The 21,118-nt window shown below is 53.6% G+C and overlaps 2 protein-coding genes across 2 annotated transcripts; both read right to left on the bottom strand.

The window, feature by feature from the left end:
- Nucleotides 1-4,273: 4,273 nt before the first annotated feature.
- On the bottom strand, nt 4,274-8,999 carry FOXL1 (forkhead box L1). Its single transcript, XM_027467098.3, has 2 exons — nt 8,490-8,999; nt 4,274-6,540 (listed from the first exon to the last, which is right to left on the bottom strand). The coding sequence occupies exon 2, from the start codon at nt 6,376-6,378 to the stop codon at nt 5,440-5,442; it is 939 nt and encodes a 312-aa protein (XP_027322899.1). The 5' UTR covers nt 6,379-6,540; nt 8,490-8,999; the 3' UTR covers nt 4,274-5,439.
- Nucleotides 9,000-12,234: 3,235 nt separating this feature from the next.
- Nucleotides 12,235-15,235, bottom strand: FOXC2 (forkhead box C2). Its single transcript, XM_027467027.3, has one exon. It carries the CDS (start codon nt 14,625-14,627, stop codon nt 13,167-13,169), a length of 1,461 nt encoding a protein of 486 aa, XP_027322828.3. The 5' UTR covers nt 14,628-15,235; the 3' UTR covers nt 12,235-13,166.
- Between the last annotated feature and the right edge of the window lie 5,883 nt (nt 15,236-21,118).

Genomic DNA, 21,118 nt, shown 5'->3' with positions numbered 1-21,118 from the left:
GAGCTCCATGTCCTCTATTTTGCTGTGCTGGGACTGTAAAAAAGGGCTCGTATAAATGAGCACACAACCAATCTGCTGCCTGAACCCAGCTCAGGTGAGCCCCATGACCACACAGCAGCCCTGCCATGGCTCAGCACCATCCGTGGGCAGGCTGGCATCGAAACCAGCAAGGACTTGGGCAAGGGGCAGGGGTCAGATCCAGTGTCCTAAGGACTGGGAGGAGCACAGGACCCAATTCCAACACAAGATTTCCTTTGCAAGGGTTTGGATCTGGCTCGAGGCCAACCGCAGCTCCACTGAGCTTTTCAGTGCTTTGCAAAGAGCTTGAGTAAATATTGAAACATGTTAATGCCCTGTGTAATTTTTATAACAATAGCTGACTGCTATTAGCGTTGTTTCCTCCTTGAGGGAGTGTTCCTTGAAATGAAATTACAATGAGAATTATTAGCATTGTGTTTTAAACTGTCTGCTTAGTGGGAAATTTGCATTATTCATAAGGCTTTCCAATCCACGGAAATTGCCCGTGCAAGAAATAACTTGCAAATTCTTACTCGATTTCCAAAAATGTGGGAAAGTTTATTTATTTCTCCATGCATTCCTGATTTGCAATGTGCTCTCTAAAAATGTCGCTAAGATTTAGGCTAACCAAGCTCATGCTAAATTTAGCAACTATATTTTAAATAAACATTCTTTACGCTTTACTGAACTGGCTTTGAAGCTGGCTTAAAACAAATTGCGTTCACATGAACATTAACAATGTTTTACTTTGGACTAAGAGAACATCTGAATAAGTAATAATGTATTATTCAGTATAATCTGAAAATGAGATTTAAGGGGTCTAATTCAGCCAATTTAGGAAAGATTCCTATAAGGAATACTGAATCGGATCAGTATTTATTTTTGGAAGGGCCAGTTCAGCTCTCCTTGACCACACAAAACTTTCTTCTGGTGTCTTATTAGACACTGCGAGCTACGAGCCTCTGTGAAATCAGCTGTGATTTAGCACGCATTGCATTTGAGGAATCTGGCCCATTTTAAAGCACTTAATGATTTGTCTGGATAAAGCACTAAAAATATACTGTAGGGAGCAATTATGCAATGTCCAGACTGATGAATTGCATAACCTCATAGACCTTTTCCATCTGTAACTTCTCTCATCCTGTGATCTTGTCTTCTTGGTCTTTCACTGAAAATCAAGTATGCGATCTGTTTAATATCCAAAATGCCGTCTCCCAGGAGACCTGTTTTCTGGGTGTGCGGGGCAATGAATCAAGCAACGGAGCAGATCCTCCTGCCCTCTTGTTTCTGGAATTGACAGCTCTTTACAACAGGCTGAAGAGCAATTAGCAGGAGGCCAGTGGGTTTTGGTGTGAAAAGGGATGTCTTCTCCAGTATGTGTCCTCCTTGGGAAAGGACGAAGGAATTATTAAAAGGGACCAAAATGAAACAGAAGCAGCTACAAAGTCCCTTTGGGTTATGTCACCCTGAAATCAAGCATGTGCTTTGAGTGACAAGTCCTGAAAGTGGCTTCTGCACATACGTAAATACTTGATGTTTTATATATATATAAATACACGTGTATATATGCTATGGGACCAACTTTAAGAGGACATGCACAGTGTGAATATCAAGATTAGAAGTCCCACTTATGAGAAATAAAACTCCTGAACTGTTTTAATAGGCTGCTATGCAGCGTTTTCAGTTCCCCTCGTTGGAAACCTCTGTTCAGAACAAGGCTGCTCCATGATCCAAAGAGGTCCGCCACAAACCTCTTCCAGCTCTTCTGTGCTCCAACGAGTTAAAATTGGCTGCAGAGCTCGGCGACGTGAAACCTTGCTCAGCTGGGAGAGGTCATTCCTCCCCGGAGGAACGGAAAGGCATATATATCGCCCACACAAGGAGTATGCTGTTTATACTGCATCATAGGCTATTTTCTCCTTTTTCTTCGCAGTATTGCAGACTTGTGTTTATAGCCAAGCCCAAGAGGTTGGGAAAGCAAAGTGGGGGGAGATTCCAGGGATGAGTTAAATACTGGGTGGCAGTTTTGTGTTTGGCAGCTGCTTTTTTTTTTTTGGTTATGGAACAGGTGTGAAACCATTGACATTGAATATTTGCAGCTTGTCAGGCCCTTTGTATTTGTAGGACACGGTGTCTGTTTTGTACGGCACAGCACCAAGGTTTGGGTGATGTGCAGAGGAACTCAGGACATTCAGCCCCACGCAGATGCCAGGTACTGGCATATTGATAGGCACACTTCTTTCTCAGCACCGAACTGCAGTTGTTTTTATTGTACCATTAGTTCTGCTCTTCTATATATAAACATATGACGTGCAAAAGCCTTGTGTGGTTAGTCATTCTGCGAGTTGGCAACAAGACCCTTTTTCTCAGTGTTCCTCTCCTGCAAGTTACACCGATGGCCTGATCCCAATTAATTCTGAGTTGCCACTCGGAGCTATTTACTTGGTTCTGAGTTCACGCGAGTTAGAGTCACCCTTGTGCAGAACGCACCAAGCCTGTTAATTTTTCTCTCCCAAGTGAAACCAAACTCAGGCCTGGTGTAGCTTTTAAATACTGCAGCTGGGCTCGGTCCCACTCCACTCTAACAAAACAGACATAAAAATAAATGTCACTGTGAGCAAAGCTTCAAGGAAACAAACTCCTATCACGCAGAAAAGGTTAAATCTCCCCAAAACATGCCTGTGACAAAAACATACAAGCCATGCTGCAGTCCAACTTCAGTCTTATTCCTTCAGATGTTTCTTATTTGTTTATTTATTTTGAGCAGGGTCTGCCTTTGTACATAAAGGGCCTCGAGGTGGAGGCCATCAGTGAAGGAAATGGTTGCAGTGGCTGCTGATGGTTCCCCCGTGCACCTGGATACATCTATGTGAGCAGGGAAAGGGTAAAAACCCAGGCAGCAGGACCAAAAAGGTATTTTGGGAGCTGGAACAGGATCTGAGAGGTCCCAGGACTGGGGCACCACAGGTTGGGGACCAAGTTAGGAGAAAGAGATCCAGCCAAGGCTGGAGACACAGGTAAAAACATGTGATGGGACATCCTCCGTGCATCAGGAGGGGCTTCACTCACAAAAAAAAAAAAAAAAAAAAAAAAAAAAAAAAGGATTTTCTGTCTGTAAACTGCCTTGTGACTGAGAGCACCAATAGCCACTTTCTGGGGACTAAACCCTTCTCCAGGTTAGGCTGAATGGAGATGAAGGATCCAGCATCTCTCCTGTGGGACCAGGCTCAGAACCTTGATGGAGACCTGGCCTCGTGCATCCTCAGAGGCAGGATTAACCCCCCCATTTCCCACGCATGACCAAGCCCTACAACATGCAAGCAGCTCGGGGGGTGGAAAGATGATGGGTGGTCTCAGGGCACCGCTGGGCAAGAACTAACCCTGATCTCCCTGCCCCTGCTGCTTCACATGGGTGATGTTAGCACCCAGCCTCCACAGGGCTCATTCGAACCCTCCTGGTAAGGCTGCCTTTTATTTAACTGCCTCCAGTGCCTGTCTGTGACAGCAGGGATACTGCAGGGACAAGGGAATTGATGAACCCTCCCAAGAAATGCCCAGCTCTGTAAGTGATGGTGGGGGCACAAGTGGCTTTGAGCGGGCAGCGACACCTTCACTATCACAAGATTTTCCTGATTTGGTGCCATAGCTTTAAAAAAATTGACTCAACGGTTATTTAAATAGAAATTGTCAGAAACAGGAAGCATATAGTGGATGCTATTTTGTCTATCTTGCAAATCTGTATAAATATTCCCACTGTCCTTTTTTTTTATTCCTTTTTTTTTTCATTGAGGTTGTTGGCACACTCCTGGGAAAAGCTGTAGCTGTGTCTACCCAGGGATCCACCTGTGAGCATCTTCCTTTTGGGAAACTCTGCACCATTCCCACCTTTCAGGGATTTTCTGTACTTCCCCATGTGAGAGCTCTTTCCTTCGTGTTGATCTGAGCCCTGTTAAGCTCCTGGTCCAAACATCAAGGCAGGCAGGCAAGGTGTTAGGTGCCTGCCATCCTCTGGAAAAGCTGACCCACAGCTCACCTGAGAAACCAGACTTCCATAGCCCAGGTAAGGCCATGAGAAGGGGTGGGATGGAGGGAGGAGAGAGACAGAATCACTTCAGGAAACATGATCACAGTCACGAGGAATGGGTCACTCCCTAAGCCCCTCTATTTCTCCTCCATCCCCTTTTACCTCCTCCTGGCAGCATCACCCCACCAGGCTGCACAAGGCGAGGGGAGTTTGACAACGCATCAGCCACAGTCCTGGACCAAATGCTTTTATTGGATATAGGTTGGTTTCATAATGAAAATTGAGAATATAGACTTTTTTTTTTCCAAAAGGGCATTTATCCATTAATATACAGAAAGCCTCTATCATGGCAAAAAAAAAAAAAATAAGAAATATTCCTGATTGCTCCTAAAGAGTCTTGATTTTTCCTTCTTTAAGAAAAGAAGAAAACTTTGAGAAACGTAGTTGATGGTTTCTGTTGGTTTGTAGGTTTTTTTTTCCTGGTATTTGTCCGGGTTGTTAACACAGCTCCTTCAAAATGCCAAGACCAGCCTCCACAACCCGGCTTCAGTCTTTTTTGGTCAGAAGCAACCGATCCCAGCCACCCAGGGAAACGGGCTGCTTCTCCACGTTCAAAACGTGTTTGCTCATCCGTGCCCCCTCTCCAAGGCCAAATGAGCGAGACAGAAGTGAGACATCACTATCGTGATACTCGAGAAACACAAGTGCTGGGCAGGAAAACAGCTTGCATTAACGCCATGAGTTATATACAGTGCTGAGTCAAAGCAAGCAGGACTGCGCAGAATGAGCCTGGATTATTTTGTCTGCCCTTGTTTCAGCTCCGGTTACTCTTGGCTACCTGCCTTTTACCCATTCGGAAGGCTGGGCTGATCTCAGGAGCGATGGTGTGCAGCAGGCACCCGTGGGTACGCATGGCAATGCAAATCTCAGCCCCCTTCCATCCTTCCATGAGAATAAAAGGGGTGGTTTGGGTTTTCAAAAGGAAAAAAAAATAAAAAGAAAAAAGAAAAAAAAAAAAAAAGAAGACTGGAGACCAGAGGGGGGTGGCAGAAAGCAGGTCTAAGAAACGTGATGGATGCAAAGGTGAAAGCTGCAGAGCAAAGCCGGTGGGGCGTGGAGGCCAGCATTGGACCCCCCCAGTGCCCCCTCTCTGTGCCTCCGCCACCGAGGTGAAAAGAAAACCGCTTTACCTTGCACAGTCGATCTGGTGGGGGGGGCTGGGGGGTGGGGAGAAGCAATCCCTAAGGAGCTCTCCGCAGCGAGACGTGCCTTGAAAATGCCCTAAAATCCTGAGTCACCTCTAAGAGCGTTTTTTGGTCTTTTACCCGCGTGGCGAGGTCCGAGTCCGGGCTCTCCCCCCCAGCGAGCAACGAGGGGGCCGAGGGGGTGGGGGGCACCTACTGGAAATTCAGTACGGCCTCGGAGAAGTGGAGAGGGAAGCAGGAGAGGAAGGGGATGCCGATGTGGTAGAGCCTGCCGTGCACCTGGGAGTCGAGCATGAGGGAGGCGTTGAGGGCCGGCCCGAAGCCCCCGCTGGCGACCAGGGAGCCGCCGAGGCAACCGACGGGGCTCTCCCGGGCTTTGGGGGCGGCCCCAGGGGGGGGCTGCCGCAACCCCTGGGCGAGGATGCTCTCGATGCTGAAGCTGCGACCCCGAGGACCGCTCTTGAGAGCCGGGGGGGCGGCTGGCGGCCCCCCGGAGGCGGCGGGAGCCCGGGGGGCGGCGGCGGAGGAGCAGCGGGGGGGTCCCCCGGGGGCAACCCCTTCTCCCCCACCGCCACCAGCAGCCGGTCCCGGAGCCCCTTCGTCGCCCGAGTCCGCCGCCGGGCTGTGCCCCGCTCCGCTCCCCTTGGCCCGCTTGGGCTCGTCGGGGCGGCCGCCGTCGGGGGGCACGGCACCGCTGCGAGCCTCCGGGGGTCCCGCGGCTTTGGGCTTCCTCTTCCTCCGTCGGTAGTTGCCGTTCTCGAACATGTCCAAGCAGCGAGGGTCCAGGGTCCAGTAGCTGCCCTTGCCCGGCCTCCCCTTCTCCCGGGGCACCTTGACGAAGCAGTCGTTGAGGGAGAGGTTGTGGCGGATGCTGTTTTGCCAGCCCTGCTTGTTGTCGTGGTAGAAGGGGAAGCGGTCCATGATGAACTGGTAGATGCCGCTCAGGGTCACCTTCTGCTCCGGAGCCTCCTTGATGGCCATGGCGATGAGGGCGATGTAGCTGTAGGGGGGTTTCTGCGGGGGGTCCTGTCTGGAGAGAGCGCCGCTGGGGGCGAAGCCCAGCGCGGCCGGGAGGTAGAGCATGGACGGGCTGCCCATGGGGGAGAGGTGGCTGCCGTAGAGGTGGCTCATGGCCGGCGGGCGTGGAGCTCCGGCTCTTCCCCCTCGGAGCCCAGCGAAGGGCCAGGGCAGGGCAGGAACCTGGGGCGAGTCCGCCGGGGAGCTATTTGTGAGAGCTCAGATCCCAGCCCTGCCTCAACGAGCTCGCTCTGCCTCTGTCCCTGCTTCATAGCTCTTAAAAAAAAAAAAAAAAAAAAAAAAAAGGAAAAAAAAAAAAAAAGGAGGGGGGGGGAGAAGTTAAATAATTGTTGTAAGTTTGCTATTATATGTTGACTTAGCACTGGAAAATAAATTGTCTCTGATAAACAGTCGTTTGTGTTCTCAGCCCACCCACATTAATTAAAATTTCATTGCTACAAAACTCCAAGCTCTCTCCACGTGTCTTGCTGGTACCAGCCAATGGTCTCCGGGTTATTCCTTCATTTGTTTATAGAATTAGTCTGTTGATAAGTCTGCCCACCCAAGTCGAATCAAGCTGTGTTTATTTGGAAAAATTTCCGGGCACCCAATATATAAACGCACTGATCTGATGTTTGAAATATCACGTCCACCCTTTGACGCTGTAAGCACACACAGCAGAGCAGGATGTGCACTGCTGGAGCTCGGGGAGGAGCGGGCGAGGATCCCCGCAGGAAAACGGGGGCATTCACCAAAAAAATAAAAAATATATTTTTAAAAAAATGGAGAGAAAAGGAAGAAAACCGCATCGAGGAGAGGAGAAAGCAGCGCTGCGGAGGGGAGGAAGGAGCAGGGGACTCCCTGCCGGAGGAAGGGCTGTGTGCGGGGGCCAGGTGCGGAGCGGCTCCGGGCCGGAGGCCGCAGCCTCCCCGTCGAGGACCGGCTGGGGGCGGAGGCCGGGCCCGGCCCTGGCCCCCCCCGTGGCCGGCGAGCGCCGTGCGGGCAGGGGCTGAGCCGGGAGAGACGCCCGGGGGCTGCAGCGAGCTTCAGACAAGGGGAATTTGGCAGGCGCGGGGAGGAGGGTCAGTATTTGTGAATGCGGGCCTGTTGCTTTATATTATGTACTTTCCTGTTTATAACAAGGAGGGGGATTATAACAACTTTACAAGTGCACACAGCTGGCCGGTGCTTACATTAGGAATTTGTGATGCTCTTTTTCTGTATAAACGTCCAGGTTTGGGTCTGTGTTTTCTGTTGTTGGATATTTTTATTTTTTTTTTTAATTTACTGATGTAACAGCTTTAATCCGAAGCCCTGAGGTATTCCGATGCGGTTGGAGGTGTCGGCTCTTTCCCCAGGCCACCGTGGCTCAGACCTGCGTTGTAGCCGGCGGTGGAGCATCATTTCTCCGCGGGAGAGAAGAGGAGGCAGGGGATGGGGGGTGTACGGGTGTGTGTGTCCCCGTTATAGGGCCGCGGAAATAAAGGGAGGGTTTCAGGAGAGGGAACGTCGGCTCGGAAGATGTTCCCTCCCCGGTTATTTAAAGAGGGGAGCAAGATCTGACCCAGGGGATATCCCTTCCTTGGAGCCTCGTCCAGAGAGGAAAAAACCCGCTTGTAGCGACCTGGCAGGGGAGGAAGTGAAGGTCGGGCTCCGGGGTGCCCCCTGCACAGCCCGGCCCTGGCCGAGCCCCCCCTCTCCTCCCGTCGGGTTTCTCGCCCACTTCTGGCGTTTCCCCGAGCAATGCAGCGGGAGAGGGGCTTTCACCCCGGGGCAGAAAACTAACGGGATTTTTATGGGGCCGCAAATGATCCCAAAACCCATAAAGCACCACCAACATCCCGGGACGCGCAGCCGGACTGCTCAGGGAGGTGACTTCTGACGGGGAGCGGGGCTGGGGGCTCTCCCCGCTCACTGGCTCGTCCCAGGCAGGTGGGGAAGGGGAAAAGGAGAAGGGGGAGATTAAACCCACCCCACTAACACCGCCCTTGCGGGAACGCCGCATCCCTCCCCCGCGCCGGGCACACCCGCCGGTCCCCGGCGCGCCATCCGGCGTGCCATAAATGCAATAAAAGCCCAAATAAATCAAAGCAGAAGGAGGGCTCGGAGGGAGGAGCGCCTCGACAGTGGGGACCAGCATTGCCGGGCAGTCTCCCCCCACCCCCCTTACCCCCCCGGTAGCATCCTCAGCGGGGAGGGATGGAGCAGAGCCCGACTGCTCTCACCTGCTCGCCTGGGCCGAGGGTCGTCGCCCCCCTGCTCCGCACTGCCCCACCTCCGAGAGTCCCCCCGCTCCTAAGCCACTCCAAACAGGGGTTATTAAAACAATAAATACTCGCGTGGACGGCAGGAGACGGGCACGCGGGCTCTCCCGAGCTCCCTCCCCCAGGAAAATTGTTGCTTCCTCCTTTTTTTTCGCCCCCCTCCTCTCCCCCTCTTTGCGGTAGGAAATCCTTGGAGGCGGGGATGCGGCTTTTCTGTCTGCTCCTTCTTCCCAGCCCATGTGCTGCCTGGTGTCTCTCCTGCCAGCGGCATCTCCGCGTTATCTGCCCGGGAGCAGCCCTCGGACGTGCCTGCAGCCGAGGCGGCTCTGACGGCTGCGGGTTGGCCGGGGAAGCGAGCGGACGAGAGCGAGCAACGCTGCGGAGAGGGATTTTTGTTGTTTTGTTGTTGTTGTTCTTTCCCCGAACGGAAGAAATGCGGAGCCGACGACGGAGGCGCTCCTGGACGTGTTTCCCCTCCTCTCCAGCTGACAGGCCCCTTTTAAAGCAGCAGCGAGGAGCGCTCCCGCCCGGGGATCCCGGGGGAGTGGGGGATAAATCAGTGCTCCCCGCTCCCGCCTCAGCCCATAATAGCGGGGAACGGGGGATAAATAAATCAGTGCTCCCCACTCCCTCCACGGCCCATAACTGTGGGGAACGGGGATAAATCAGTGCTTTCCACTCCCTCCATGGCCCATACCGGTGGGGAACGGGGGATAAATCAGTGTTCCCCACACCCTCCGCGGCCCATAGAGGTGGGGAACGGGGATAAATCAGTGCTCCCTACTCCCTTCGCAGCCCGTACTGCTGGGGAACGGGGTATAAATAAACCAATGCTCCCCACTGCCCGCCTCACAGCAGGGTACGGGCCCGTCCAGCCCTTGGCAAAGCGGTTTCAGAAGGGGTTAAGCCCCGCAGATTTACCAGAGGCAGTGGCTTTCGGCTTGCCCCAGCCCCTTCCCCTTTCTGACAGATGCGAGCAGCCCCGAGCCGCAGCCAAGCGCCCACCCCTCACCCCGGGTGCTTGGCGCTGTACAGTTGCAAGGTCGCTTGAAATATGCACAGTTTGGGGGTACGTTTCTTTATCTCCTGGCCTCTCACTGCCTGGTATGGACAGTCCGCAAAGTCCCCTCCGAAGTGACAAAAGACCTAGCGGCCTTGCCCCAAAAGCTCCTGTCCGACGCCTTCCCACGGCTCCCTGCCGAGCTCTAGGGGATTTAGGATGGCGTGGAGGGAAGGCAGACAGCTCCGTGCCCGGGCCTGTGCAGAGGTCGGGAACTTTCCTAAAGGCAGTGTGCTTTAACTGGGTCCTGCAGCTCTTGGGAAAGGCGCCCTCGGCCGGGGCACGGTGACCGCCGGCGTGGGGACATTCCCGGCAGAGCCGCGGGGACGAGCTGGGAAACCGCCGGCTCTTCCCCTCCCGAGCCCCGCAGCCGTCTGGGCTCTCAGACAGGTTTGCAAAACCGTAGGCTGATGGCAAAGCAGCAAGAAAAAACTATCCACCATCCTCATCCGCTGCCCGGAACCGCGCTGGGCCCCATCCCGGGGCATCCTTCAGCTTCAGGCGGCCCCACTGGGGCTGAGCTTGGCCCCCAGACCTGCTTGGAGGGGTGCTCTGGGGGTGCTTCAGCTGCAAACGTTGTCCTAAGGACGTGGTGGGGGATTATTTGGGGTGGGAAAAGACGCATCAGTGCCATCACAAGGCCGTAGGCACTGCCCTGCGCCTTCCTCCCTCTTTCCTTCCTCCCTCTCTCTGAAGTCACCTGTCGCGACAAATTCCTATCGTGGCATTGAACCCCGTAGCTCAGCTTCTAAATGCAGCCACGGAAAGATCCCTGAGCTCCGCACTCCTCGCCTCGCCTGCAAAATGAGCCCCAAAAGCGCTTCCCCCGGAAAGTCCGGAGGGTCGGGGAAAAGGGCAGAGGAGGTCTGACCCCCTCCTTCCCCCCCAAGACACAGGGGGGGCACAGCAAAGGGTCCTGAGCCCCCAGCCTCCTCCGAGGGGGGAGCCGGGAGGCCGCCCTGCCCCGGATGCTCTTTCCAGCTGGGGGAAGGCCTGATCCTGAAGGAAGCAAGCTCCCGGGCTCCTTGCTCTCAGCACCTCCGAGAGGGCTTTTCTTTTTCTGCCAAGCTGCTGAAATCCTGCCACCCCAGGATGGCAGCACAGCGGGGAGGGGGAGAGGGCTTGGGAACACCGCACACCCCACCGGGCAGAGCCTTCTCCCCCTCTTTACATCCCTCCAGGGTTATTGCCGACATCGGCTGTTAGTGGAGGTGTAAAGACAGCTCGCCCTGAAAAACTCAGCCAGCCCCGGGGGGCACCGGGGACAGCTACGGGCTGGGCTGGGGGGGCTGCCCCTCTCTCTGCTGCTGCCGTCGGGGCTGCCCCTCGCCGGGACGGGACAGAGGCAGCAAAACCAAACCTGTCGGGGGTAAAAGGGGACCCCCAAACCCTGCTGCAGCCCCGCCGTGCCCCCCAGGAACTGTCCAGCAGCAGCACGGAAAGGAGGCACAGAGCAGGACAGCCCCCCCCCCCCTCCCCGCTGCTCCCCAGCCTGCGGGGAAAGACGGTTGAAGCAGGGGAAGAAATCTTCCCCTCTTTATATTCTTGTTATTATTTTTTTTTTACCTTCTTCCTCTTTAAAATAGCTCTTTGGATTTTGTTGCAAGAAAAAAAAAAAAAAAGGAAAAAAATAATAAAAAAGAAAAACTACCCTCTGAGAGCCAGGAAAAAGGGCAAGAGTTTTAAAAGAATGTTCCTTAAAATACAGATCAAGTGAGTGTCGGACATTTTTTCTCATTTCAAACCGAGAGTTTCTGTGCCTTTTGCCAGCTTTCCAGCGCATGCGAAATGTACCCGATCAAACCCAATTTATGTCATCGATTTTAACAGCCTCCCGCGAGCAGAAGGGCTCCGCGACCCGGCCACGGCGACACGGGACAGGGGGGTGGCGGGGGGGAAAGGGAAAAGGGGAGGTGGCCCCGGCAGCAGGGCAAAGAACCGGGCTTACAAACCCTGGGGAAGGAGTTTTTCCCCCCTCCGATGCCAGCAGCGTGCCGTTAGCATCGCAGCCCCCGGCTGAAGTTGCTTTAACAGGTTGGGGGGGGCGGTGGAAATAATAATAATTAAAAAAAAGCCGGCCCTAAAAGCGGCTTAGGTAGATAAAAAGAAGGTCAAACCCATGCAAACCTTCAGACGGGAGGGGATTTAAAAGCTGTAAAACGATTCCTAAGTGAACTTCCCGCATTATTTCTAGACTCCGCGGCGAGCTGGGGTTTAAGCGATAGCTCTTCCCACCCGCCCCTGCTCGCAGCCCTTGGGGATTCCTTAAAATAGGGGAATTGGGGTTTTTCTTTTTTTTTTTCCCCCCTCCCCCCGCGTGGAAGCAGCTGCAAAGCGGAGCCCGGGCCTAGGTTGCGGGGACAGGGCAAGAGGAAAGGCAGCGGCAGCAATCCGAAACTCCTGGGGCCTGGGAGATGCCCCGCTGCAGGGGCTGGGGCGGAGGGAAAGCGGCCCCACAGCACCCAACAGCCCCCAGAATACTCGGAACGAACCCTCGTGCTGCAGGAAAAGGACTTGGTTTGGGAAGAAAAAAAAAAAAAAAAGAAAAGAAAAAAATCACAACGAGTGCCACGTTTTTCCGCGTGAAGGAAAGGTGGAGGGAGAAAACTTGCAAAAAACACGTATATACACACACAAGCGCCAGACTTGGAGCAGAAAAAACAGCATGGATTTATTTTAAGGTAAGTACAACAATTAAGACCACATAAGACAAACGAACTTTGAAGCAGGTTAAAGCAAATAGTCCTTAGGAATGGTCAAGGTGAAATCTATTATACAAAACATCACACGTCGTAAATAATAATAAAAAAGTATCAGATACTTTGTCTTTTTCTTTCAAAAAATCCACCAGCAAAAAATAAATTATTTCCTCGTCTTGCGCAAAGAAGAGCTCTAAAACGAAAGAAACTCTATTGCATAATTGTACAGAGAAGAAGAAGAAATCACTTGTCATTAATTTGGAAGTTAGGAATCGTTGGGCGCGACAAAAATAATCCAGTGAACTCAACTTTAAATATTATATTAATGGCTCTGAAAATTAGCCTGATTAGAAATCCACACATTTTTTACAGCACAACAGAGAACTTAAAAAATACCCAGGACATATATTTATATATATATATTTATATACCTTTTTTCTTTAAAATCGTATAAATGGTCGTTGCGATATTGGTCCATAACTTATTTTCTGAGACCCCCTATACTTTAGCATATAAAATTTGCCACTTTGTTTAGATAGACATATATATATATAATTTGTTTTATTTTTTTTTAATTTTATGTTTTAGGAGAGATCCCCTTTTCAAGTAAAATTTACTTGCATTTCAGGAGGCCCGAAGGGGGGGGGGAAGGAGGGGGGCTTGGGATCTCCCAACGCCGTGGCTCGCAGGTCCACAGAGAGGCTGTGAGGTCTGTCCTCAGTCTGAAGGGTTTGGTGTGGTTTTATTTCACCTGATTTTTGATTTTTTGGGGGAAGTGTTATTATCGATTTTTTCCTTTTTTTTTTTTTCCTTTCTCTCATTTTTTGGGGTTTTGTTTTGAGGATTGCCCTAGAGGGGGTGGGGGGGGTTGGTGGCTACTCAGTACTTAGTGCAGTCGTAGGAGTAGGGGGCGGCGTGGCGATATAGGGACGGCGCGGACCTGTAGGGGAGCTGACAGGCGGAGTTGCTGCTCACCTGGTGCTCGCTGAGCGAGGCGCTCTCCATGCCGAGCCGGTGCGACGTGAACATTTCCCGGACGTTGGGGAAAGTCTGCTGCTGGGTGCCGAAAGTGTGCCCGGGCAGGTGGCTCAGCTCGGCTCCGTGATTGAGGTACCACGAGGCTGCGGGCTGCGCCGCCCCCCCGCCGTGAGGATGCCCGGCTCCCAGCGCTCCCTCCTGCCCCGACGGCAGGCTCAGGGCGCCCAGGGGCGACGGGGCGCCCGTGGGGTGCTCGGCCAGGCCTTCCTCCAGCGGCGCTGGGGGCACGCACATGTGGCCCGGCCTCTCGCCGCTGTACAGGCTCATGGCCCTCATGCTGCAGTGGTAGCTCCCACTAGCGTCCAGCGCCTGGCTGCACGCCGCGCTGTAACCCGACGGCTGCCCCGACGGCGGGTAGCCCAGCGGCATTGCGGCCCCCGTCCGGCCCGAGGCGGCACTCACCGGGCTCAGATCCCCCGGGGGGGAAGTCCGCAGGGTCATGATGTTCTCCACGCTGAACCCCCCCGGCAGCCCGTTGCCGGCGGGGTGATGCTCGGGCAGGGAGCCCTCGGGGGAGGCGGCGGGAGGCGAGGCGGCGCTGCGGGGGCTGTCCCGCAGGGCCCCGCCGCTGGCCGGGCTCAGCGTCTCCACCTTGGTGATCACCGGCAGCTCCGGCGACGCCGTCTCGCTCTTGATCACCACCTTCTTCTCGGAGGCCGGAGCCGAGGCGGAGGTAGAGGAGGAGGAGGAGGCTTCCTTGGAGAGCTCGGAGCCGGGCAGCCCGGGGGGTTTGGGCTGCTCCTTCAGCAGCCTCTCGCGGGCCTCCTCCTTCTCCTTGGACACGTCCTTCTTCTTGAAGCGGCGCCGGCGGCGCAGGAAGCTGCCGTTCTCGAACATGTTGTAGGAGTCGGGGTCCAGGGTCCAGTAGCTGCCCTTGCCCGGCTTCTTGTCGTCGCGGGGCACCTTGACGAAGCACTCGTTGAGCGAGAGGTTGTGGCGGATGCTGTTCTGCCAGCCCTGCTTGTTCTCGCGGTAGAAGGGGAAGCGGTCCATGATGAACTGGTAAATCCCATTGAGCGTGATCTTCTTGTCGGGGGCGTTCTGGATGGCCATGGTGATGAGGGCGATGTAGCTGTAGGGCGGCTTCACCAGGTCCTTGGGGGCTGCGGGCTGGTGCGGGTGGTAGGGCCCGTAGGAGCGCCCCATGCCCGCCGCGTACTGCTCGGCGTGGCCCGAATAGACGCTCATGGGGTTGCCCATGCCGCCGTACGTCCCCGCCGTCCGGTAGTAGTTCTGCTCGCTCAAATAGGGCACCACTCCCAGGGCGTTGGGGTCCGAGACGGAGTAGCGAGCCTGCATCATGGAGAGGGCTGCCCGCGGGGAGCGGAGCCGCGGGGGAGAGGAGGAGGAGGAGGAAGAGGGGCGCGGGTGGAAGGGCCTCACCCTCGGCAGGGACCCCTCTGCGGATGAAGGAAGAGGGGAGAGAGGGAGAGAGCGAGTCCCGGACACGAGCTGAATCCCAGCGTGTCCTCTAGCAGCGGCGCCGCAGCAGCATCCTTCGGGTCGCCGGGGGCAGGGTGGTCTCTGGCGGCCTCTCCCTCCCTCTTTATGACTGTGATTCTGACCTACACACCTAGCAGTACCCCGCGGCGGCGGCGGGCGCTGCTGCGGAGCGGGATGCCGGCGGGAGGGGAGGGGGAAATACGATATTCTCGCGGAAAAATAATTAAAAAAAAAAAATCGAATTAAAAAAAAATAATAAAAAAGGGGGAGAAAAAAAAAAATTAAAAAAGAAGAAGAAAAAGCAGCCTTGCGGAAACCCAGTTCTGCTGACAACCAAACCGCCCGAACTCTTCCCGGAGCCAGCAGCAGGAGCAGCGGCGGCTCCCGGCGGGCGGCGAGGGGTGCGCGGAGCCGCCGAGCTCCCGGCCGCGCTGCGCAGCGTTCAAACCCCGGCCCGCCGCCGCCGCGCTTTTACTCCCCGCTCGCCCCGCCCCGCGCCGCCGCCGCCAGCCAATGGCGTGCCGCGCCGCCGCCGCCGCAGCCAATGGGAGGGCGGCCCCGGGATGCGGTGGCGCGCCGGGCATGGCGCGCGGGCGCGCGCCCCGACGCGCGCGGCCACCCCGGCCGTGCTGTAATCTATACATCCAGCCCTATAGATATAATTTTTTTCCTCCACTTTTGATGTCTTTTCTTTTGAATTTGTTTCTTATCAAAATGTCTTTATTCTTGTTAAAATGTTTTATGCTTATTGAAGTAGTTTATTCTTATTAAAATTTTGTATTTATGTCTTAATCTTTTATTACTATTATTACTACTATTTATTATTATTTCATTAAAAGGGTCCCCGCTTTGCTCCCTGCTCGCCCTCCGCCCGCACTCCACCAGCCCATTTTTTTTAACTTTTAAGCCCATTTTCAGCTCCGTGGCTCCCCAGGACCGCGGTTGGGGATCCCACCTCGTCGCGCTCCGTGCCGGCCGGCTCTGCCCCTGCCTCGATAAATTTGTTTGCGATGAAATAGCCCCGCGGCTCCCCGCCTCGGTCCGCCGAAGGCCAGCGGTTCCCTCCCCGGTGGCGGCGGAGAAAGGACCCGGCCCCTGGTTTGTCCCCGCTTTGTCCCCTCTTTGCCCCCCGTTCCCGGCCCGATGCCCCCCGGGCCCCGTTTTTGGGGGCTCAGAGGTTCCTCGGCCTCTCCGGGACACTTTGAGGGGGGCATTTAGTTTTTCCACTGCTCTTAGGTGTTTTTTTTCGTTCCGGCCGTTGAGGCGGATTTTCTCGTGCATGTGAAATCCGCCCCTCTGCCTCTCTCTAATGATTTCATTAGAGGCAATCAGAGCGGGACAATTAGGGACGCATGGTGGCCAAGTGTAAACTCGGGTGCTTGGGGTTGCTGCTGCGAGGTGCCCCGGGCTGCCCGAGCGGAGACATGAAGGTGGGAAAGAGCCAGTTCCCCCCTCCCTGCTCGGCCACGAAAATAGTCACTGCAAAATCGATTCGAGCCCGGAGGGAGCAGATGAGACCGGAGTGAATTCGCTGTCACCTCGGTGGGGCTCCTTCCCTGTGCTTCCCCCAGCCCGGTTGCTCCTGAGCTGATTTCTGAGCTGGGATTTTTTTTGCTTTCTCACCCTATAATTCTGCCTTTCCCTCTTTGCGATTTGTGGGGCACAGTGAGGCTTTAAAAAAAAAAAAATTGATTTTTTTTTCCCAAAGCCAGAGAGGGATTTTGCTGGCTGAAATGTCCCTTCCCCGCTTCCAGCCACCGCGGACGGGGCGAGACCGCAGCCGGTTGCGGCCGTGGGAACGCGGCGGGGCCGCCGATTGTCGGTGATTTTTTTCGTACCAAAGGAAACGATTTTTTGCGATTGCCGAAAAAAGAAAATCAGGGGCAGCTCCCCTGCAAGGAGGTATCGCTAAAAATTATCTGCGATGGAAAAGTGGTCGGGAAGTTTTCGTCGGACGCTTCGAAATTGTTATTCGATTTTGATGGAAATAAACGGAAATTTAGCCGTTTTATCAACTGTGCAAATTTGCAGGATATTTTTGGGAGAGAAGAAATAGTAAATTCTGCGAGATCTGGTTATATATATATATTTTTTTTTGTTAATCTACGACTACTGAGAAAACTTTTTTTTTTTTTTCTGGAATAATTTGCGAACGACTTCATATTTTCATCTTCAGTTTTCAAACAAGTCATATTTCTCATTAAAAAAATGGGGCGTTTTCTAAGCCCAGATAAGCACACGGGATTTTTTAAACAATGCCACTTTTTAAAAGCCAGCAATTTTTAACTGCAAAAGCTTGACCAAAGCAACCCCGTCCTGCGGCGTCCTAGAGCTGTCCCTTCCTAGAAGCCTGCTCCGCTCTCGAGAAATAACCTGGGTTGAATCTTACCTCTCCTCAGCTGAAAACTTTACCGAGATGAATTGCTACAGAAAACCGAGGAGCGGCCGCGGGGCTTTGCTCGCTGCAGCTGGGAACTTTAGAGAGACTAACAACAAGCTCACAAAAGCCCGAACTTCAACCGCGGGGAGGAAAAAAAAATAAAAAAGAAAAATCAGCGTTATGAAAAAAAATGCTTCCGAAAAAGGAGAGAGCAGAGAGGAATCCCTGCAGGCACCAGGCAGGGGCAAGCACTCGCCCCCCGGGCATGGCCCTTTTTTCTTTTCTCCCCCCTCCGGGGCTCCGGTAGCGCCGTTTGCCCGAGTTCAGCGGCCCCCCGGTTTTGCTGCCGGTTTTTCTTTGCCTTTTTGTCCCGGAGCCGAGAGCCTCAGCCCCGTCGGTGCCTCCCGTCGGGGAATTTTCCCAGCCCGGCTCCCCCCGGCCCGGCCCCGCCGCCCGGTGCCGGCGCTGCCCGGTGCCGGTGCTCGGCGCTGCCCGGTGCCGGCGGGCGCTCACCTGCCCGGCGGGAGCACTGCGCGGCGTGTGCTGCCCCCCAGGGGGCACCGGGGGCTCTGCACCGCCCGTCCAGCACCGCACCGGCACCGGCTGCCCGTGGGAGCCGGAGCTGTGCTGCGGGAGAAGAGCCGGAGGGCGAGGGATGGGGAGGAAGAGAGGAGAGGGGGGAAAGGAGAAGCAGAGGGAGATGGGGGGAGAGAGGGAGAGAGAAAGAGGAAGGAAGGGTGAGAGGGAAAGGGAATGGAGAAGGAACAACGGGCAGATGTGGGACAGTGGCAGAGGGGAGAGAGAAAGATGAGAAAGGGAGGAAGAAAAGGAATAGGGAGAAAGAGGAAAAAGAAGGAAAAAAGGAAAGGAAGAAAGAGAGAGAGAGAAAAAAGGAAACAGAAAGAAAGAAAGAGAGAGAGAAGGAAAAAGAAGGAAAGAAGGAAAGAAAGGAAAAGAAAGAGAAAGAGAAAGAGAAAGAGAAAGAGAAAGAGAAAGAGAAAGAGAAAGAGAAAGAGAAAGAGAAAGAGAAAGAGAAAGAGAAAGAGGAAAATGAAAAGTGAAGAAGAAAAAGAAAAAGAAAAAGAAAAAGAGAAAGAGAAAGAAAAAGAGAAAGAAAAAGAGAAAGAAAAAGAGAAAGAGAAAGAAAAAGAAAAAGAAAAAGAAAAAGAAAAAGAAAAAGAAAAAGAAAAAGAAAAAGAAAAAGAAAAAGAAAAAGAAAAAGAAAAAGAAAAAGAAAAAGAAAAGAAAAAGAAGAAGAAAACTTTGCCTTGGCAATGCAAACAGTGGCACCACCCCGGAAAGCCCCACTGATCCTCCTGGCTGTACACTCACACCCCAGTGTCACCTCTGTGCTGGGGACTGACGCCAGGAAGGGAACCAGGGCACTGACACAAACCCCACGGCTGTTCGCAGCAGCGGGTAGGGATGCTGGGCTCAGGCAGGTTGGTCCAGGCCAAGACACCAGCCCCAACATCCCTCCTTTGGGGGGTTATTTAGTAAGTGCAGTGACTCGGTCACAGGCTGTTTATTCACACGTGGAAATCCATTTCGCAGTGGTCAGAAATTGCCAATACCCCAGTTAATGCACCTGCCAGAATGAATTTATCATCAAAACAGCTTGCCTGAAAAACTTGCAGCTGATTTTTAATTTCAATATTGAAAGATGAACATACATAGATTAGCATTCATTTTCGGGTACATTTTGTCCATTTTCTGTGGCTGCCCTTACATGTTTAGTCTGTATTCCAGGCAAAGACTGCCGCAGCACAAGGAGTTTCTTTCTGCATTGTCCGCAGTGCACCCCAGGGTCTGTAATCCCAGCCTGCGAGAGGCAGGCACTCCCTTTTCTAGGGTTTTCATAAATTGTGAGTGCTGCAAGCAACAGCTTTGTCTTCCGTATGAAATGCTTGGACCCATTTTTGACTTCTTTCTAGAGGTCAAACCAGAGTTTTTTATTCAGTTTGGCAAAATGAAATCTAGAATTGATGCAGTCACCTCGAGTAGACTAACTCCAGTAACATGGGGTGTTGGTGGCCCTGCTACAAAGGGACTTCCCAGTGACATCTGTGCGAGCCACGTGAGGCTGTGAGAGCTAATGGGAAAGGCTGCACCAAAAAAAAAAAAAAAAAAAAAAAAAAAAAGATGCCCTGGAAATGCAATTTGGAGTACACAGGATTTCAGAGCCATGGAATCAAAGTGGAGAATTGAAGCAGTTGAAATAAATGTCACCCAGCAGCAGAGTCCTAGGGCAAATATCCCAATTGCTGCAGGGCCAGCTCATTTTGGGAAAGCAAATCCACATGTGGGACTGAGCGGCCTGCAGGGAGGTTGGAGGGAGCTGTAGGTGGTTTGGAAGCCTCCCCTGACCACTAACACATTAATTATCACAATGCAGTTGCTCTCACTCGCTTTCCCTTCCTCAAAGGAGAGGAGGAAGAGTGTGGCAGAGCCGCATCCACCCCGGGTGCTGCAGCGTGGTGATTTTGGGGTGACAACAGACAGTGCTGGCTCTTGCAGCCCCAATGGACATGAGGAGAGCTAAATGCCACCCCGTGTCCCAGCACGGTGAGCCCACGTGAGGTCCCTGCACCCTCCCGGGAAGGAAGACGCTTCCATTTCCTCTGCCGGCAGCACAAATCGCGAGGCCGGCTTACAGAGAGGCCGTAAATGGCTCACCAAAGGCCCAATCCCGAACTCCCCGCTGAGATATCAAAGTCGCTGGGAGTTTTCCGTGAGTAGGAAGTGGAGGAATGAGCTTCAAACATTTAGGCCCAGCTCCACATGGGTGGTCTATTATGCCTGGACGGATTCCCACTGGCTCCAGCAGCACTCGGAGGTAGTGAAAAGGCTCCTCCTCAGCGCACCCCATTGCGGAACCAGGGCTCCGCGTTCTTTCTCCAAATGCTGACGAGGGGTTTCAGTGGGAAGGTGAAGCCCAAGGCACACCACAAGGTTTAGCCGACGTCCACAGTATCGGTCTGAGCTTGAAAAACACATCGCTGGAGGGGGAAAGGCTCCCGGGCCCAGCGGAGCCATGGCCTTTGCTTTGCACTGTGAAAAAAACAGCTCAGCAACCGACAGCAGCCCCAGAAAGAAAATGCGCTCGCATCTGCCCGGCAATACATCTGCAACTATTCAGAGAAGAGCATCCTAATTTGTTCCGCTTTTTTGGCTGGCAGAGCAACAGTCAGCTCCGGCCGTGGACGTGTATCGGCAGCGCCTGAGCTGAGCAGAGCAGAAACCGAACCCCAAAGCCATCTCTCCCCCTTCTCTGACAGGATTTAAGACAAAGCTGCATCTCATCGCTCCCACGGCCCTCCTGTCCCGCTCTGCTCTGCTCGGGGTGGTTGGGGAATGCGTCCGTCCCGTAAATAATAAATCGGATGAATAAATCGTTTGCTGTCCCATTAAATGTGGGAGCGAATTGTGCTTTGTGGGTGCTGGCGGGCCTGCAATGCCACGTAAAGGCTGGGTCGTGCTTCATGTATGACTGGGTGACTTCAAATGGAAAAATAACTGATTAAATGACTGATTTGGGAGTTTATTTTACGAGAAGCGTGCTTTTTTTCCAGGTATAACACATGACTGAAAGGAAGACTATGGGATCCTTGGGGGCTGTTTCCGTACAGAAGCTCTCCCCGATTTCTGCTCCGAGCTTTACTTCATGACGCGGCCTCTCAGGGTCTGGCACGGCACAGGGATGTGGCTGGGATTTGGGGGCACATCCTGGGGAAAGGCCCCTGGGTTGGGGCTGGCATTTTCCTCACAGCATGTAGCACTGCAGAGGGGGCTATGGCGGGAGAGGGGGCATCCCTATCCCTATCCCTATCCCTATCCCTATCCCTATCCCTATCCCTATCCCTATCCCTATCCCTATCCCTATCCCTATCCCTATCCCTATCCCTATCCCTATCCCTATCCCTATCCCCCCCATTTCTCCTTCGCCCTCGCACCTTTTTGTCCCCTCCGC

This window comes from Anas platyrhynchos, chromosome 12 (assembly GCF_047663525.1).
Source record: "Anas platyrhynchos isolate ZD024472 breed Pekin duck chromosome 12, IASCAAS_PekinDuck_T2T, whole genome shotgun sequence".
Taxonomy (NCBI): Eukaryota; Metazoa; Chordata; class Aves; order Anseriformes; family Anatidae; genus Anas; species Anas platyrhynchos.
The sequence above is the reverse complement of the archived record's forward strand: the minus strand, read 5'-3'. Positions and strand labels throughout refer to the sequence as shown.